The sequence below is a fragment of the Sesamum indicum genome, linkage group LG1 (genome assembly GCF_000512975.1).
Source record: "Sesamum indicum cultivar Zhongzhi No. 13 linkage group LG1, S_indicum_v1.0, whole genome shotgun sequence".
NCBI classification, from domain to species: Eukaryota; Viridiplantae; Streptophyta; class Magnoliopsida; order Lamiales; family Pedaliaceae; genus Sesamum; species Sesamum indicum.
In genome coordinates, this window is record NC_026145.1 from 18296719 (window position 1) to 18312918 (window position 16200).

General features: G+C 37.0%; 1 protein-coding gene and 1 non-coding gene across 4 annotated transcripts; both read left to right on the forward strand.

The window, feature by feature from the left end:
* On the forward strand, positions 1419-14591 carry LOC105173663 (protein TSS). Of its 3 annotated transcripts, none has more exons than XM_011095505.2 (25): positions 1419-1580; positions 1934-2047; positions 2346-2407; positions 2716-2808; positions 2906-2978; positions 3090-3446; positions 4444-4511; positions 4585-4716; positions 5234-5275; positions 5374-5898; positions 5997-6154; positions 6322-6847; positions 6929-6991; positions 7075-7176; positions 7638-7955; positions 8414-8506; positions 8611-8712; positions 8918-9022; positions 9191-9324; positions 9873-10056; positions 10413-10544; positions 10730-10842; positions 11061-11151; positions 11437-13780; positions 14322-14591. In XM_011095505.2, the coding sequence occupies exons 2-24, from the start codon at positions 1984-1986 to the stop codon at positions 13639-13641; spliced, it is 5742 nt and encodes a 1913-aa protein (XP_011093807.1). In that variant the 5' UTR covers positions 1419-1580; positions 1934-1983; the 3' UTR covers positions 13642-13780; positions 14322-14591. The 3 variants fall into 3 exon arrangements, with proteins under 3 accessions (XP_011093807.1, XP_020551138.1, XP_011093816.1); XM_020695479.1 differs by having other exon boundaries at positions 1977-2047; XM_011095514.2 differs by having other exon boundaries at positions 1980-2047.
* On the forward strand, positions 15600-15672 carry TRNAA-CGC. Its single transcript has one exon. It is a non-coding gene; the product is annotated as a tRNA-Ala (tRNA).

Genomic DNA, 16200 nt, shown 5'->3' on the forward strand with positions numbered 1-16200 from the left:
TCTTATTAACAATTAATTATACGTACCATCATACACTATATGATTAACAATCAAAAAGTACCTATATTTAATGCTCTCTTTCTCTGCTCTCATAATTTAATATTAGGATCCACCATCTTTTAGGTATCTATGTTTTTTTTAATTATTTCTATTTTGCACAAGTTTTTTTTTTTTTTTAAAAAAAAGATTACACATATCATTATGTTGGAATTCTATTATGATGGAGTATTTATTAAACGATCATCAATTTCAATGAAGTATTTGTAATTACGATAAATTTCAAAAAAGACTATTGAAATTTACCTTGTCTTTTTTGGGCATGTATTTAATAGTTAACAAAAAGTATGTCACAATTTTTAGTTGTAATTAACGTTTTGATCTAACTTGAAAAAAAAAAAAAACTATTAATAATCTGATCAATTAATATTTATTATAAAATTTTAATTTTAATCATGACAAAAAAACTATTAAGTAATTTAATATTGAAAGTAGATGCGTGCATGGAATAAATAGTAAAGGTCGCGGTTTCGTGGAGAAATTCGAGTTGATTCCAGTATTAAAATTTTTGTCTTTTTAGAGTTATTCATCATTTAGTCATTTTTGATGAGCGACTACTATTGAAATTTTGGCAGTCTAGAGAAAAATGGGTGGTGGGAATTATATTATCCATAGGGCATCATTTTCAAAAAAAGAGAAAAACAAAAAACAATTAATTAATACGCATTGGCATCACCAAATTCTGAATTTTTTCTTTTCATTTTTTTTCCTCTAATATAAAATAAATTTTCTTTTATTTTGGTTGAAAAAATTTATACTGATTATAACTAGTAATCCCTTTTTGTTTTTTTGGGGTTGTTGTTTAATTAGAATGAGGATGGATAGATTGTAGAGTGTAGAGTGACTCCTTTAAAGAGAAGATTAACACTGACTCAACCATAATTAAATAATAATTAGGTAGTGTTAATTGTGAAAAAAATACAAGGAGTGAGTGTATGATGGAAAATTGGTTGTGTGTGATAATTGAAATTGATATCCACAATATTTGTTCTCTCTCTTCATATTTTTTTTCTTTCTAATTTTTAATATAAATAATGTGATATATATAGAGTAAGTGGATATTTGAGGTATGTGGGGTGTTTGATAAACAATTGTGGTCCCTAATTGGTTGGGCCTGCAATCTGCTAAACGGTTATCTGCACCCTCACCCTCACCCTCTACTGTATAAATAATTATTTGCAAAAAAAGATAAATCTTATATGTGTCTGCGTGCTCGACACACAAATATTATATAAGGATTGTAAAAAAATTTAGTTATAATATGGGGAGGGTAGAAATGATTAGAATGAGTGCAGAAACTGCCATAAAAATTCTGACTGTTAAATCTCAACCCTTCCTTCCTTATCACACCCTCCACTACTCCTCTCTCCATATCTCTTTCTCCTTTTCTTCTCTGATATATATATTACTTGAGAAGCTTCAGCCCAAACTCTTTAATGGTCGTCTCATTCTCTCCTACTCTTTAAAACACACTCTATTCCAAACTACAACCATCTAATTAGCAGCAGCTACCTCCTGCCTGGGTAGGCCTACAACCTCCTCCTCCTCATACTTTCCTACTCATATATTTATTATATCTATATATATCCATATCTCGAATGCTGCATTAAATTAAGACCCTTTTTCTATCAATTCTTGAATTCCACCTACCTATCACAATCTTAATTATATATGTGTGTATGCTTTCTTACTGCTACTATATATAGTTTTCATTTCTAAATGGGAACCATTCAAATTTTCAATATATATATATCTTTGTTCATAAAAATAACTTAAATAATATTAATTTGGTTTAGTATTGTAATGTTTACATACCATATATATGTTCATTTATTAAGCTTTCATGCAAGATTGAATTTTCTGCAAACGCGCGTAGGTAGAGTTGAGTGAGTGTTTTGACGTTTGCGCTTATAAACTAGTAGAAAAATGGCACCCAAGAATGGTCGTGGGAAGACGAAAGCTGGTGACAAGAAGAAGAAGGAAGAGAAGGGTAATTAATTAGTTAGTAGCTTCATTTCTCTCTTTTTTTTCAAAATTTGATGATGTTGTTGGGTTTGAGGAAGACGATATATAGATGTTGCTAACTAGCTACTTGTTGTTTCTTTCATTTCTTACTTAATTCATTTAATTTATTTTTTGGAGACACCCTAATGATTTTGAACTCAATATTCAATTGTGAAGATATTGCTTTTAAAATTCATTGAAAGTGTGTGTGTGCGCGCAATTGAAAAAAAAAAACAAAATAAAATTGAATTTTGTTATGTATGTATGTATGGTTTCCATTGCAGTTCTCCCTGTGGTGATGGATATAAAAGTAAACCTCACCGACGACACTCATCTTCTTTTGAAGGTAAGCTTCTACTGTTGTATATATTTTTCCAAAGTCTCGTAAACACACAAACTCACACTCACAAAAAAGAGAAAAGAAATATATTATTGTTTTCAATAATTATTCGAGTCTAAAGCTGAAAAAGAGAATATTACATTTCATGTGACGACACATTTTTCCTCTACTTATATATTTGTAATATTTAATTCACCACGAGTTTTTACATGCGACTTTTCAACAAATTTAAGTATCATAACTAATGATTATTACAATAATATAAAATTGTTGGTATTTGAAATGATAATATACATATTTGATATTTGAAGCAGGGAATATCTACGGATAGAATTATAGACGTTCGTCGATTATTAGCGGTTAATATAGTAACATGCAACATTACCAATTACTCCCTATCACATGAGGTAAGTCAAGTCCAGTCCATTCCATTTCTCCAATTTGGTCCAAAATACCCCCTCCTTTTCCCTATTTGCATCTACCCATTTTACCCTTCGTGTACAGATTAGGGGCCCCCTATTAAAGGATACGGTGGACGTCTCCGCCCTCAAGCCCTGCACTCTCACCCTTGTCGAAGGTAGCGCTGGTTATATTTTTTTCAAAAAAATTGAGGAATTGACTCATGCGTCGTCGTCAACTATTTACTTCTCCTTTTTGCCCTCATCAACTTAAATTTATGACTATGCAGAGGACTACGATGAAGAGACCGCCACAGCCCATGTCAGACGCCTGCTAGATATCGTTGCCTGCACCACTTCATTTGGGCCCTCTCCCATCAAAGATTCCTCTTCCTCACCTGCTTCCGCCACCTCTAAGGGAGGCGATCCCAGCAAGGATGCGCAGGATAACAAGCCCTCCAAGAAGTCCACCAAGCCTTCCCGTGCAAAGACTAAGAAAGAGAATTCCTCGCCACCCCCTGATTCTGAGGCTAAGGACGGATCTTCTGCGGCGCTTGACGGAGAAGGCGAGATGAATAACACTTCCCCCAAGTTGGGGAGCTTCTACGACTTCTTTTCCCTCTCTCATCTCACGCCTCCTCTTCAATGTAATCTCTCCTTCTCTCTCTCCTGCTTTTCCTTCCTTCCCCCATGCAGCATTATAAATTCAACTCAAGCTAAAACATTGCTACTCTGAATCGAAATATGGAAACTGCATGTCATTCTTCGGTGAAAACGTCAACTTTATATTCATCATACTGAAACTAGTACAGGTGCACACAAGTTAAATTGATATTAGTATTAACATAATGGCTCCACCTTGAACTCTTCTCCACAATTTGAGCTCTAGTTCGGTGGAGCATGCAGTTTTGCCCAACTCGTGCTAGCGCATTTGGCATTTGACTCTTACCCATCAATGTTAGTGAGCTTTTGAAACAAACAGCTCAGATCGATCACAAGTTGAGTTTTACTTGAACAAGCATAAGAAGCTCGCAAAAGCAGCTCGGTTAATCTTGCACTTACGATGTGCCTCCTGCTTCGTATAGAATGGTATTGGTGATCCGTGAAAGCTTCAAATTCAACGTGATATTGTGAATCTAGAACTGTACTTCACCACTCGGATTTATAAAATGATGTAATAGTGGCAACATTTCTGCAAGTTCTAGATATTGTGTTAAAGTATGGTGAATGGTTTATGATCTGCAAAGAGAATGCACTATTTTGGGAGTTTTTTTTTTTTATCCTTACTCAAATTGTGATTCATGAATGTGGTTGCTTTTTATGTGTCATATTCCAGCTTATCTTAGATGGCTTAGATGCTTACATCACATCGTAATACTTTGGTGGCTGCATGTCAATTATTAATTTATTAATTTTGTTTTTGTTGGTTATGTTAACCAAAAGCCCGAAGCCTATTGTGGATAGTAAGTAGATATGCCATATGTAATTGATGTTTGAATTAGACATTTGGATTTTATATTGTATGCCATTTGATTTAATAAAAATATGTAGCTTCTTTCCTCTATACCCTGTTGTTTTTTCCTTCTCCAAGGGATTTCTATTGGAAGTATACGGCTCATGAAATATCTTGTGATCTCATTTCAGTTATAAGGAGCGCAATGAAGAAAACCGAGGATGGAGTTTTTGGGCCTGATCATCTTTTCACTCTCGAAGTAAGACCCACTAAGCTTGTACCTCATGAAGTGCCAGTGCTGATAACTAATCTGCTGCAACGGTTCTTTGCAGGTTAAATTGTGCAACGGTAAACTGGTTATTATAGAAGCTTCAAGAAAAGGTTTTTACAGCACTGGAAAGCAGCGGATTCTTTGTCACAATCTGGTTGACCTGTTGAGACAACTCAGTAGAGCCTTTGACAATGTTAGCTCCAAAAATTTGATTGCTGAGATTTTTAATGAATTGCTAGTAGTTGTTGGTGTAGATTCTTAAAATATGTAGCTAACAGTTTTCTGTGACCTATCTCCTATTTGCTTTCATCAAGTTTTAAGCATTAAATTCCTTTCCTTAGCCTTCCCTAAAAAAAAAACAAAAAAAAGAAAAGAAATGGTTCCTTTCCTTAGCCTAGTAGAATCAAGTTTTGAATTGAGCTTTACAGAATACGTAAAACTGTAATTTTGTACCTATTGAAACTGAGGCATTAGGATGCCTAACAAAATTTTGGTGCACGAAAGAGCTTAGATTCCCAGACTCTTTTAGAATAGCGTTGACCAACTGGTGCCCTTTTTCTAAGAAGGTTGGCATCAGAAAATGGCTACACATTTATGGTACTGATTAACAATTTTGCACATGTTTTGAATGGAAGAAAATTGCGGAATATTTCCCCTCCAAAGGGTGAAAATATTTCTGAGACTGACAAACCTTAATCTTTCCATTTCAGGCTTATGACGAACTCATGAAAGCATTCTCAGAGAGGAATAAGGTAGAGCCAAACTACCCTGGATTCTACTTACTCAATTTCCTGTTTCTATACCAGATTTCTAACCTGTTGGACAACATAATTATATTTTCTTACTGCAGTTTGGGAATCTCCCTTTTGGCTTCAGAGCCAACACCTGGCTCATCCCACCTGTAGCTGCACAGTCACCATCCACATTTCCTCCTCTGCCCACAGAAGATGAAAAATGGGGAGGAAATGGAGGTGGTCTAGGCAGAGATGGCAAAAGTGATCTGTTACCGTATGCAAATGAACTTTTGCTTCTTGCGTCTATGCCCTGCAAAACAGCTGAAGAGAGGCAAATTCGTGATAGAAAAGCTTTTCTTCTTCACAGTTTGTTTGTAGATGTTGCCATTTTCAGAGCCATTGCAGCTGTTCATCATGTAATGGGAACCCCAGAGTTAGCTCATTCCGCTTTGAACAGTCAAATTATCTATTCAGAGAAAGTTGGGGACTTGAGCATAGCTGTTATAAAAGACGCTTCTAATGCCAGTTGCAAAGTTGATACTAAGATTGATGGACCGCAAGCCATAGGAATAGATAGCAAAAGATTGGGTGAACGGAACCTGCTTAAGGGGATCACGGCTGATGAGAATACTGCAGCTCATGTAAGAAATTTATTAGTAGCCAAAAAGGATGTTTATCCAATATTACGTTGTTACGGTTAGATGGATTTTTACTATGAAATCTCTTCATCTTGGCGCAGGATATTGCCACCCTAGGGGTCGTTAACATAAGATATAGTGGTTATATTGCAACCGTGAAAGTTCTAGGGCTTGATGGTAACATTGTGAATCCTCCAGTGCAAAGCCAAGAGCTCGTTGATCAGTCAGATGGTGGTGCTAATGCCCTCAATATTAACAGGTTCAAACACCAAATTCTCCACCACCCAAAAGAGTAGTTTCTCAGACAACTATTCATACTTATTTTTACTGTGGTTTATCGAATATCTCACGATGTTTATTGTTTGGGATATTTTACTTTCTAGTCTTCATGCACAAGGTTCTTACTTTGAAAAATGTATCTTGCAGTTTGAGGCTACTTCTTCACCGAAATGCAACTCTTCAACAGAATAAGCTAACATTGCATTCTCGAACATTAGAGGGAGAGGAAGTTGATTCTTCCCAAGCTTTTGTTGAGAGCTTGTTAGAAGACAGTCTCACAAAGCTTCAGGAAGAAGAAATTGAAAAAGATGCTTTTGTGAGATGGGAGCTTGGAGCCTGCTGGTTGCAACATTTACAAGATCAGAAAAAAACAGAAAAAGAGAAGAAACCATCTAATGAGAGGGCCAAAAATGAACTGAAAGTTGAGGGACTAGGAACACCTCTTAAATCCCTTAAAAATAGAAAGAAGAACTCAGACGGAGCAGAACTACAACCTGAAAACTTTAAGTCTGCTGCAGAAGAAGTGAAGGATGACGCTGAAAAAACGATGGCAAATGTGAATAAATCTCACCTTGAAACTGGTGCAAATGAAACTGAGCTCATTCTCAAAACCTTGTTGTCTGATGCTGCTTTTACTCGACTAAGAGAGTCAGAGACTGGACTTCATGCAAAGGTAGCATAGGGTATTAATTGTTTTCAGAATATATGTACATCCGATGTTGAATCAGGTTACTGACCTTCCTTATATTGACAGTCTATGCACGAACTAATTGAGTTATCCCAAAAGTATTACGATGAAGTTGCCCTGCCAAAACTGGTAATATGAAAATTTTCCTTTCATGCAAGTATGTGACTGAAAGTATCATCTCTTGTCCGCATAACATTCATCATGTAATACAGGTTGCAGATTTTGGTTCTTTGGAACTCTCACCAGTGGATGGCCGGACGTTAACAGATTTCATGCATACTAGAGGTCTTCGGATGCGTTCCCTTGGACAAGTTGTATGTCCCTTATAGTGATATGGACTTCTGTCTATGTAACATGTTTTTCATGCATCGTAGAACAACGTCTATTTTGGTACACGTAGGAAATGCAATATTGTAGCTTAGCTGCACTCATTGATTGACCTGGACACAACTTATGGGTCTACACGAAAAGAAAAATAGATATCAAGGGGACTAAAGAGGAGTACCACGCATAAATGATGAGCTTTTAGTGCAATTCGGATAATCTAAACTTGGTTGGCTTCAAGGTTTCTGTTAAAGATAATGCGATTCACTTATGGCTTATTGTTAAGAGAATTGGCATGTATGCTTTCCTTTCTTATAGATCACCCTGTGTGTATTTCATTGGTTGTGGATGTTATTTACATTTCACTTGCCATTATTAGGAATCAAAGTCTCACGTACTGTCTTGCTTGAGTGGCTACTGGGTTCTGCTTAACGTCTCCTGTTTTTAACAGGTTAAGCTTTCAGAGAAGTTATCACATGTGCAATCTCTTTGCATCCATGAGATGATAGTACGAGCTTTTAAGCATATTCTGCAGGCAGTAATATCTGCTGTTGATAAGACTGAGAAATTGGCAGCAATAATTGCAGCAGCATTAAATTTGATGCTTGGTGTTCCTGAAAATGGACAATCTGATGAGGCTTATGGTGTCAATTCCCTTGTATGGAGATGGCTTGAAGTCTTTCTTAAGAAGCGTTATGATTGGCATTTGAATTATTCAAGCTATGAAGATGTGAGAAAATTCGCAATTCTTCGTGGTTTATGCCATAAGGTATACTGAACTTAAGTTTCAAGAAGTTTGAAAACCCGTGCCATTTAATTTTTAGTATTGAATGTGTAACCTGGTCTTTTTCTTTTAGCATGATGATTTTAAGATACTGAAAATCTAATGCATAAAAGAAACATTAATTGAACATAGTGATAAGACATCACTACTTACCAAAAATTGTCGAAGCCCGGTCTTACATAATCCCAATGCACATATATGTTTAACAACTCTGAAACAGATTAGCTGTCAAGAGTGAAGAGTCTAAACCATACGAGTTCATGGCTGCTCTTGCACATACAAAAATGTCATTGCTTAGGTAAATCTGTACATATTTGTATCCTAAGTTAAAAAGAAACCCCTAAGCACCTCTGATCAGGCATAGTAAATAATATAATTCACACAATATACGCTAGAATTTCAAGGATAAGTATTCTTAATGGCCTCTTTTCCTATGTTCCTAGGTGGGTATTGAGCTTGTACCAAGAGATTTTGATATGAAATCTGCAAACCCTTTCAGGAAAGAAGACATAGTCAGTCTTGTACCAGTGCATAAGGTGAACTTGGGTCCTTTATTTCCAATAATAAAGCCCATTCTTACTTTTACCTGTTCTCTTATAAGATGGTCATGTGCAATAAAACTGTGATTGTCTTCTTATAGCAAGCGGCATGCTCTTCCGCTGACGGACGACAACTCTTGGAATCTTCTAAAACAGCTCTGGATAAGGGAAAACTTGAAGAAGCCGTCAGCTATGGAACAAAGGTGATTCTGTAATGATGTTGACAATAAATCCTTGCACAGACAAGAAAGTTTGGTTAATTTCCATATAAAATATTCATTTTCTTCAATTAGCTCCAGAACAAAATATAGACAAAACAATCACGTTAAATTGATCCAAACATAAACCTAGTATTTGATCTTTTGACTAATAATGAGTTAAATGGTGGTAATTTTCTCACAATCTCAGGCCCTTGCAAAGTTGGTAGCAGTTTGTGGTCCCTATCACCGAATGACAGCTGGTGCTTACAGCCTTCTTGCAGTTGTTTTATATCACACAGGAGATTTCAACCAGGTTCTGCTCAATCATCTTTTTCTTCTATTGAATTTGCATCCACAAAACTAGGGTTATCCCTGTCCAAAAGCATAGTAGTGTTGTAGGCCACCTTCTATTACTTGCATATTTTTTCAAATGTCAATTGCAATATCAATGTGTCTTGTTTACTCGATTGATTATCTACAGGCTACAATATATCAGCAAAAGGCCCTGGATATCAATGAACGGGAGCTAGGCCTTGATCATCCAGATACCATGAAAAGTTATGGAGATCTTGCTGTTTTCTATTACAGGCTACAACACACAGAATTGGCTCTCAAGTATGTATCACTGTTCGAACTTGTTTCCTGAAAATTTACCATGAATCTGAGTCCTACAAATTTGAAAAGAAGTTTTGGTTGTTTTCTAGGGAAGGTGAAGATTTAGCATGTTTACTTTCCCAGTTTATGCAGAGAAGATTAGGTTTTATTATCATTTACAAGTTATGTTTGAATTACAAGTCACTCTTAGATGGTACCATAATGGAGAATGCAGCCTTTCCCTTCTGAAGATAGTGAAGTTGTGTTCTCCAATTCTTCTTTTTGGTTCAGATATGTTACTTTGTACATGAAACAGCTTTAACGCCTTAAAGTCCTGAGTCCCAGTCCCTATGTCATGCAGAGATGCACTAGAGGATCTGTGACACGAAGTTGAGCCTAAAGTAAAACAGAGTTATCAAAATTGATTGTTGTCTGTTCTAGGCTCAACCTATGCATGTATAGGGGTTCGGTGCTCCACAGGAAATGACGATAATAATTTTTTTTAATTGTCTATGTAGTTAGAAGTTTATATTTTCTTCCAAGAGGTAATTTGATTTTCTATCATTCAGATACGTAAAGCGAGCATTATATCTGTTACATCTCACATGTGGGCCATCGCATCCAAACACTGCTGCCACATACATAAATGTAGCTATGATGGAGGAAGGACTTGGTAATGTGCATGTTGCTCTAAGATATCTTCACAAAGCTCTGAAGTGCAACCAAAGGCTTCTTGGCCCTGATCATATTCAGGTTTCTTGCTAATTTAGCTAATAATTTGCTGTCATGCTCTTATTTTGGAGTGGATTTCTATTTTCTTTAGCATACAGAAAAAAGCCACATTTGGAGTGGTAGGTCCTTTCTTCTTCCAAATGATATTCCTTGCAATACTTTTGTTGAGATGCAAATAGGTGTTAGAAGTGTTTCTTATTATTCTTCCTTCCAAGAATACAATTAAAATGGAATAGATCTGTACTGTCAACTATGAAATTTTGGTGCTTTGTCTCTTCATGGTGATGTGCACCTAGTTTAACCATGTTTCAGTCGTCTTCTTAAGCTTGACCTTCATCTTTCAAAAGTGGCATCCTAATTCCTTCTATGCTTATCAGACAGCTGCAAGTTATCATGCTATTGCAATTGCCCTCTCATTGATGGAAGCATATCCTTTAAGTGTTCAGCATGAGCAAACAACTTTACAAATACTTCGGGCAAAGCTGGGGCCAGATGACCTTCGAACACAGGTATTTAGTGTTTTGACACCTGAAAATGTTAAAAGAGAAGATATCAATATCACTGATTCTGATTTTTAAACTGCATCTTGTTCTACAAACACTGAATTTAGAGTATGGTTGAGGATACTCCTCACAAAAATTTCAAGTTTCAAAAAGTTCGTTTTGATAATTTACAAGCTGCATGAATGCTGCAGGATGCTGCTGCATGGCTTGAATACTTTGAATCCAAGGCTATCGAGCAACAAGAAGCTGCTCGTAATGGGACACGCAAGCCAGATGCTTCTATAGCCAGCAAGGGCCACCTCAGGTAAATCACCACGAATATCAAAGAATATGTCATAAAAAGCAATGCCTTCTGTTTTAATTTGTATCACATTCTATATGTTTCTGAACTATCTCATAATTGCAACACTGGTGCTATGTATAAATTATCCAAGCTCAACAAATTGCATTAGGCTAGTATATTAGACAATTGTTATGTTAGAAATCTAGGCCAGTTCCTCACTTGATAATTGTTTTTGCCAGTGTATCAGATTTGCTTGACTACATAAATCCAAGTCATGATGCTAAAGGGAAAGATACCATGGGATCGAAGAGAAGGAATTACGTTGCAAAGGTTTTTCTTGTTTCTTTTGTCCATTATATGTTTATCTAAAGACGATTAGATTTTCATAATCATCATGCAGTTGAAGCTATTTCTCCTTCTTTTTTAAAATAAACATTTAATCTTTACAAGTCTGCAAGAATTGTTGCATATTGCTGAAACACCAAAGTGTATCTTCTGTGGGAAGTGATGTGCCTTTTTTCTTCTTTGTATGGCCCATGAATATGCTTTTCTTAAACCTTTCAAGCTTTTATGTATTTTCCGATTTTCTAAGAGTTCTTATCATTATATTTTAAGGTAAAGGGAAAATCCCTTGAAAACAACCTAGCCACCTCAGATACTGAAGTGCTCCCAAAAGATGCACAAAAAGTGGAGTCTGAGGAAGACAAACATGTCCCAAACTCTGATGTTGATTCCATTGTGAACCATGCATCTTCCTCTCTGCCAGTTAAGTCTGAAGAACACGTAGAAGTATCTACTGAAGAAAAACCTATCCAGCCTGAAAAAACTTTGCCAGATGCACCTGTAGTTAGAACACCTGTTGTTTCCAATGATGTCTCAGTTGAAACACATGCTGAAGGAGAAGATGGGTGGCAACCAGTTCAAAGGCCAAGATCAGCTGGTTTGTTTGGAAGAAGAATAAGGCAGCGACGTCAGCATGTAAATAAAATGTTTAATCATCAGAAAAAAGATTTTGTCGCTGAAGATCATGCTAAACTGAAGAATAACCATCAAAGCAGTAAATATTACGTGTTAAAGAAACGAGCAACTTCTCCAGGAAGTTTTGCAGAATATTATGTAGCTAAGAATCCCTCATCAGGAACCAAATTTGGACGGAAAGTAGTAAAAACTGTAGCATACAGAGTGAAGTCTGTGTCTTCATCCACAGTTGATGCTGCAGTGGAGAGTTCAAAGGGTGAAGGTGAGATATTACAGTCTCCATCAGAGCCGGTTTCTGTACCAAAAGAAGTTGGATCAGTAGCAAAAAGAAGTTCAATAGTAAGTCTGGGTAAGTCTCCTTCATATAAGGAAGTAGCTGTCGCACCACCGGGTACCATACCTATGTTGCAGGTAAGACTTGCCCAGGATGATGACCACCAAACTAAGGAACTTGAGGAACATGAAGAGCAGCACAGTGAAGCCAAGGGAAAATCTGGGTCCATGGTATTAAATGCAGAAAACAATCCAGAAGAGAACATTGAGGATTTGTTGGTGGATTCTACAGCCCAACTAAATGATGAAAATGAAGCTTCTGACAAGAAAGAGGAAATTCACTCGGATGATGTAAAGGATGATGAGAACTTAGCGGTTGTGTCTGAAAGTAATCCACCAGCCCAGTCCAGCTTTAATGAGTCAAATCAAATGGATGATCCAGTTATCCACACCGATCACATGCCAAATTATGACCATTCTCCAGAAATTGGTACTTCTGCTGAAGATTCATCGGATTCTACAGGGCACAATGATAATTCAAAATCAACTTTGCAGGGGGTAGAAGAACTGAAGGTAAATCCTCCAGTTGCAGGTCTTAATGACTCTAGAGAAGTGTCCAACAAGAAGTTGTCTGCATCAGCAGCTCCATACAATCCATCACTAGTTGCTCCACGTGTGGCGCCATTGCCTATGAACATTTCTCTCCCTTCTGGTCCAGGAGCTGTTCCACAAGTTGGCCCTTGGCCAATGAATATGGCTCTCCATCCAGGTCATGCTACTATTTTACCAAGTCCAATGTGTTCATCTCCTCACCACCCATATCCATCACCCCCACAAACACCTAACATGATCCATCCCTTGCCTTTTATGTATCCTCCATACACACAGCCTCAGTCAATACCAACTAGCACTTTTCAAGTAACTAGCAACCCGTTTCATCCAAATCAGTTTGCCTGGCAACGCAATATACGTGCTAACATGCCTGAGTACATTTCGGGTACAGCTTGGCCTGGTTGCCAACCACTAGAATTTCCTTCACCAACAGTGGTCGAATCAATTGCTAAACCCATTTTGGAGACAAAGGAACATTCTATTGACTCAGAGAACCTAAACTTGGCACCTAATTTACCCGTGGATCTTGACACTGGGAATGAGTCTAAGAAAGAAATAAATCTTCCAGCATCAGAGGCAGTGGAGAACTTAACTGATATAAATGTGGTTCAATCAGGGAGTGGCGAAGAAATTAATGATTCTAATTTCCATGGCATACCCTTTCCGGTTAACCTGTTAAACAGCTGCAATGGTCCGAATGAAGAAGCTCGCAGATGCAATGATTATCATATACAAAGGCAGCAGCAGTGGGAGGAAGATAATGAGAAAACCTTCAATATTTTAGTTAAAGGGAGAAGGAACAGAAAGCAGATATTGCGAATGCCATTAAGTTTGCTCAGAAAACCATATAGTTCACAGTCGTTCAAAGTTGTATATAGTAGAGTTGTCAGGGAAACAGAAATTCGTGGATCTACCAATTTTGATTCCAACGAAACGAGCACAAGTGATACTACATAAGGTGATTCCAATACCTTATTCAAATGATACAGCAGAATGGAGATGATGTTGAAGTTGTATTACCAAAACGTACAAAAGTGACTACCAGCTTTTCTTTGTGGAAGTTTATTAGAAGCCTGAGATGCGCAGATACATGCAGGTTAGTTCCTTTAGTTTTTCTTTGTGTTCTAATTGCCCTGCGTCTCAGGGTGTGTGTATGTTTTTTCACTTAAACTTCTATAGCTGATTCCTATTGTCATTTGTTTCAGCAATCCCTTTGAAATTCTTTAGATTAATGCCAAATAGAAAGGATTGGAGGTGCTAAGCTACTCCTAGTTGTGAGACACACTGCACTATTGTTCTATTGTGTTGCTTTCTGCTTAAATTGTCACAATCACTTAAGTACAGTAAGACTGTTGGTGGAGGCTAGACTTCTCAGCATAAGGCACTTGCTGATTATTTCATCATATAATAGATCTTAATTCTTGCATCAAGTTATTAGTTTAGCTGTCTTATATTTCTGACCACCGCGACAATGACACCTCCGTTAAATTTACCATCTCCACGACGACGACTGGTCTTTCTATTTCAGTTTCTCTGGACTGAAGGATGTTGAGTTGTAAAAATCTTCTTTCACTCAGATCTGAAGAGGATCTCAAATGCTTATCCTGTGCTGACCATTGTGATCTTTTGGTTTGCAGGTAGTATTTGGAAATTCATTTTTGGTCTATGTGGAGGTTTCTGGCTACCTTGTTTCACCATTCAGTAGAAGAATCTTGATCTTTTTTGGTGCATTCTTTCCTTTATTTGGGGATAAATTTTGATCGTGGATAATAGCATATTTGAAGTCCTTTTGATTGATTCTTTCATAGAAGGTGAGTTTGATATAAATACTTTTGCATCCAACTTTTGGCAAATGTCAATTGGATATAATAAGTAATGACTATTCTTTTGGTTCTGCTATTCAAAGATACTTCTTAGCTGAGTCATAAACTGGCAACAGCTCTCACTGCTATGAAACACTAAAAAGAAGATTCATTCACCCATTCCTCTATTTGCTTGTTTTATTTCTTCTGTCTTCTACCTGGTGATATTGCTCGAAGAAGTCTCCAGCATTTAGTCAAAAGAAGCCGTTTCCAAAAATTACCAAAAGGCCATCCTTCTGAAAAACCTACACCAAATCAACCCAAATCCTGATGGCCTTCCAGCAGGGAGCTTGCTACTTGAGGATTATGTTTTCCCATCTCCAAGATATGTCGCCTGTACAGGGGATTTTAGTAATACTGTTAAAACTATAGATTTAAATAAAATAATACACTACTGCATACTCCATGAAATGATATTCCTGTGAGCAGAGAATGAGATACTTGATTTTTGTTCCGGGTGAAAAAAATGGTTTCTAAACATACTTTCAGGATACATTTCCGAACATGTGACAAAACTGAAATGGGCTCTCTCATCCTTCATGTTTATGTGGAGATAGATGAATAAATGTTGAGAACCCTGATGAAATATGAGAATCAACTAATGATGAGAGTGAGACCATACATCTCTCTCGCTTCTTGAACGTCCTTAGCAATGTTAGCAAGACAATAACTATCAGTGCGACTGAACCAACCAGAAATCTATGACTATGACTGACCTCCGATGCCTGCCCCAACCCCGCAAAACTGTATTCACTGCTCTAAAGAAGAGTCAAATTCTGTAATGATATGACACAAACATGGGATTGGCGAGAGTGCGACCGGTTCCAGCAACTAAATGAGGAAAACCACCCGTCTTCTGAGTGAACCAAGGTAAGTTTAAATATGTCTTGGCATTTGAATAAACTCATCTTTTGGTAACGCGGACATGGGAAAAACTCATAAAGGTTCTCCAGGAATTCAAGCAGACTTTTAAAACTTAAATCCACATTCATGCGGGACGAAGGCAGCTACTCCTATTATACCTTATTGAAATCTGGGGAGAGCGAACAACAAGGGGGTGTAGCTCATATGGTAGAGCGCTCGCTTCGCATGCGAGAGGCACGGGGTTCGATTCCCCGCACCTCCATTTTTAAATTTGTTCTGATCAACTCACCTCTTTATCACTCGCTCCCATCTTTTCTTTTTTGGTTGACTTGTGTCGGCGGATCTCTTAATTCCTTTAATCATTATGTATAGAGTTCTCATGCCATTTCCAATTTCATCACTTATTCTTTCCAATTTGCATCCAATACAATTCGAGATTACCTCATTTAAAATGGAGTGCATCTCTGATCTCTTTCCTTTTAAAGAAGAAAAAGATAAAAGATAAAGGATGGAGCTCATCTCTGCCTTCAGTTTCAACATTTTTGTACTTATTTTCTAATTCATAAGAGATTGAGAATATACAGAAAAGGTATATGATCCAAATTTATCTCCCAAACACCTTTTATTTTTTTTCTGGGGGTATTTCATTCAAATAACGAACAATGTTCAATGTACAATGCATTTGCGAATCACATTTAAGTTTTAACTCTTGAACTGGTGTTACTACCCCTCTAAGTTCCAAACTCACATTCAACCATCTAAACTACCTATAACTTGTATTTTTTCTGTA

What these genes read in the sequence shown, in the direction of transcription:
- LOC105173663 (XM_011095505.2), top strand. Translation starts at nt 1,984, where the DNA reads ATGGCACCCAAGAATGGTCGTGGGAAGACGAAAGCTGGTGACAAGAAG. An exon ending in ACACTCATCTTCTTTTGAAG is followed by an intron (nt 2,408 to 2,715) that starts GTAAGCTTCTAC and finishes TATTTGAAGCAG; the next exon opens with GGAATATCTACGGATAGAAT. An exon ending in TTCGTGGTTTATGCCATAAG is followed by an intron (nt 7,956 to 8,413) that starts GTATACTGAACT and finishes CTATGTTCCTAG; the next exon opens with GTGGGTATTGAGCTTGTACC.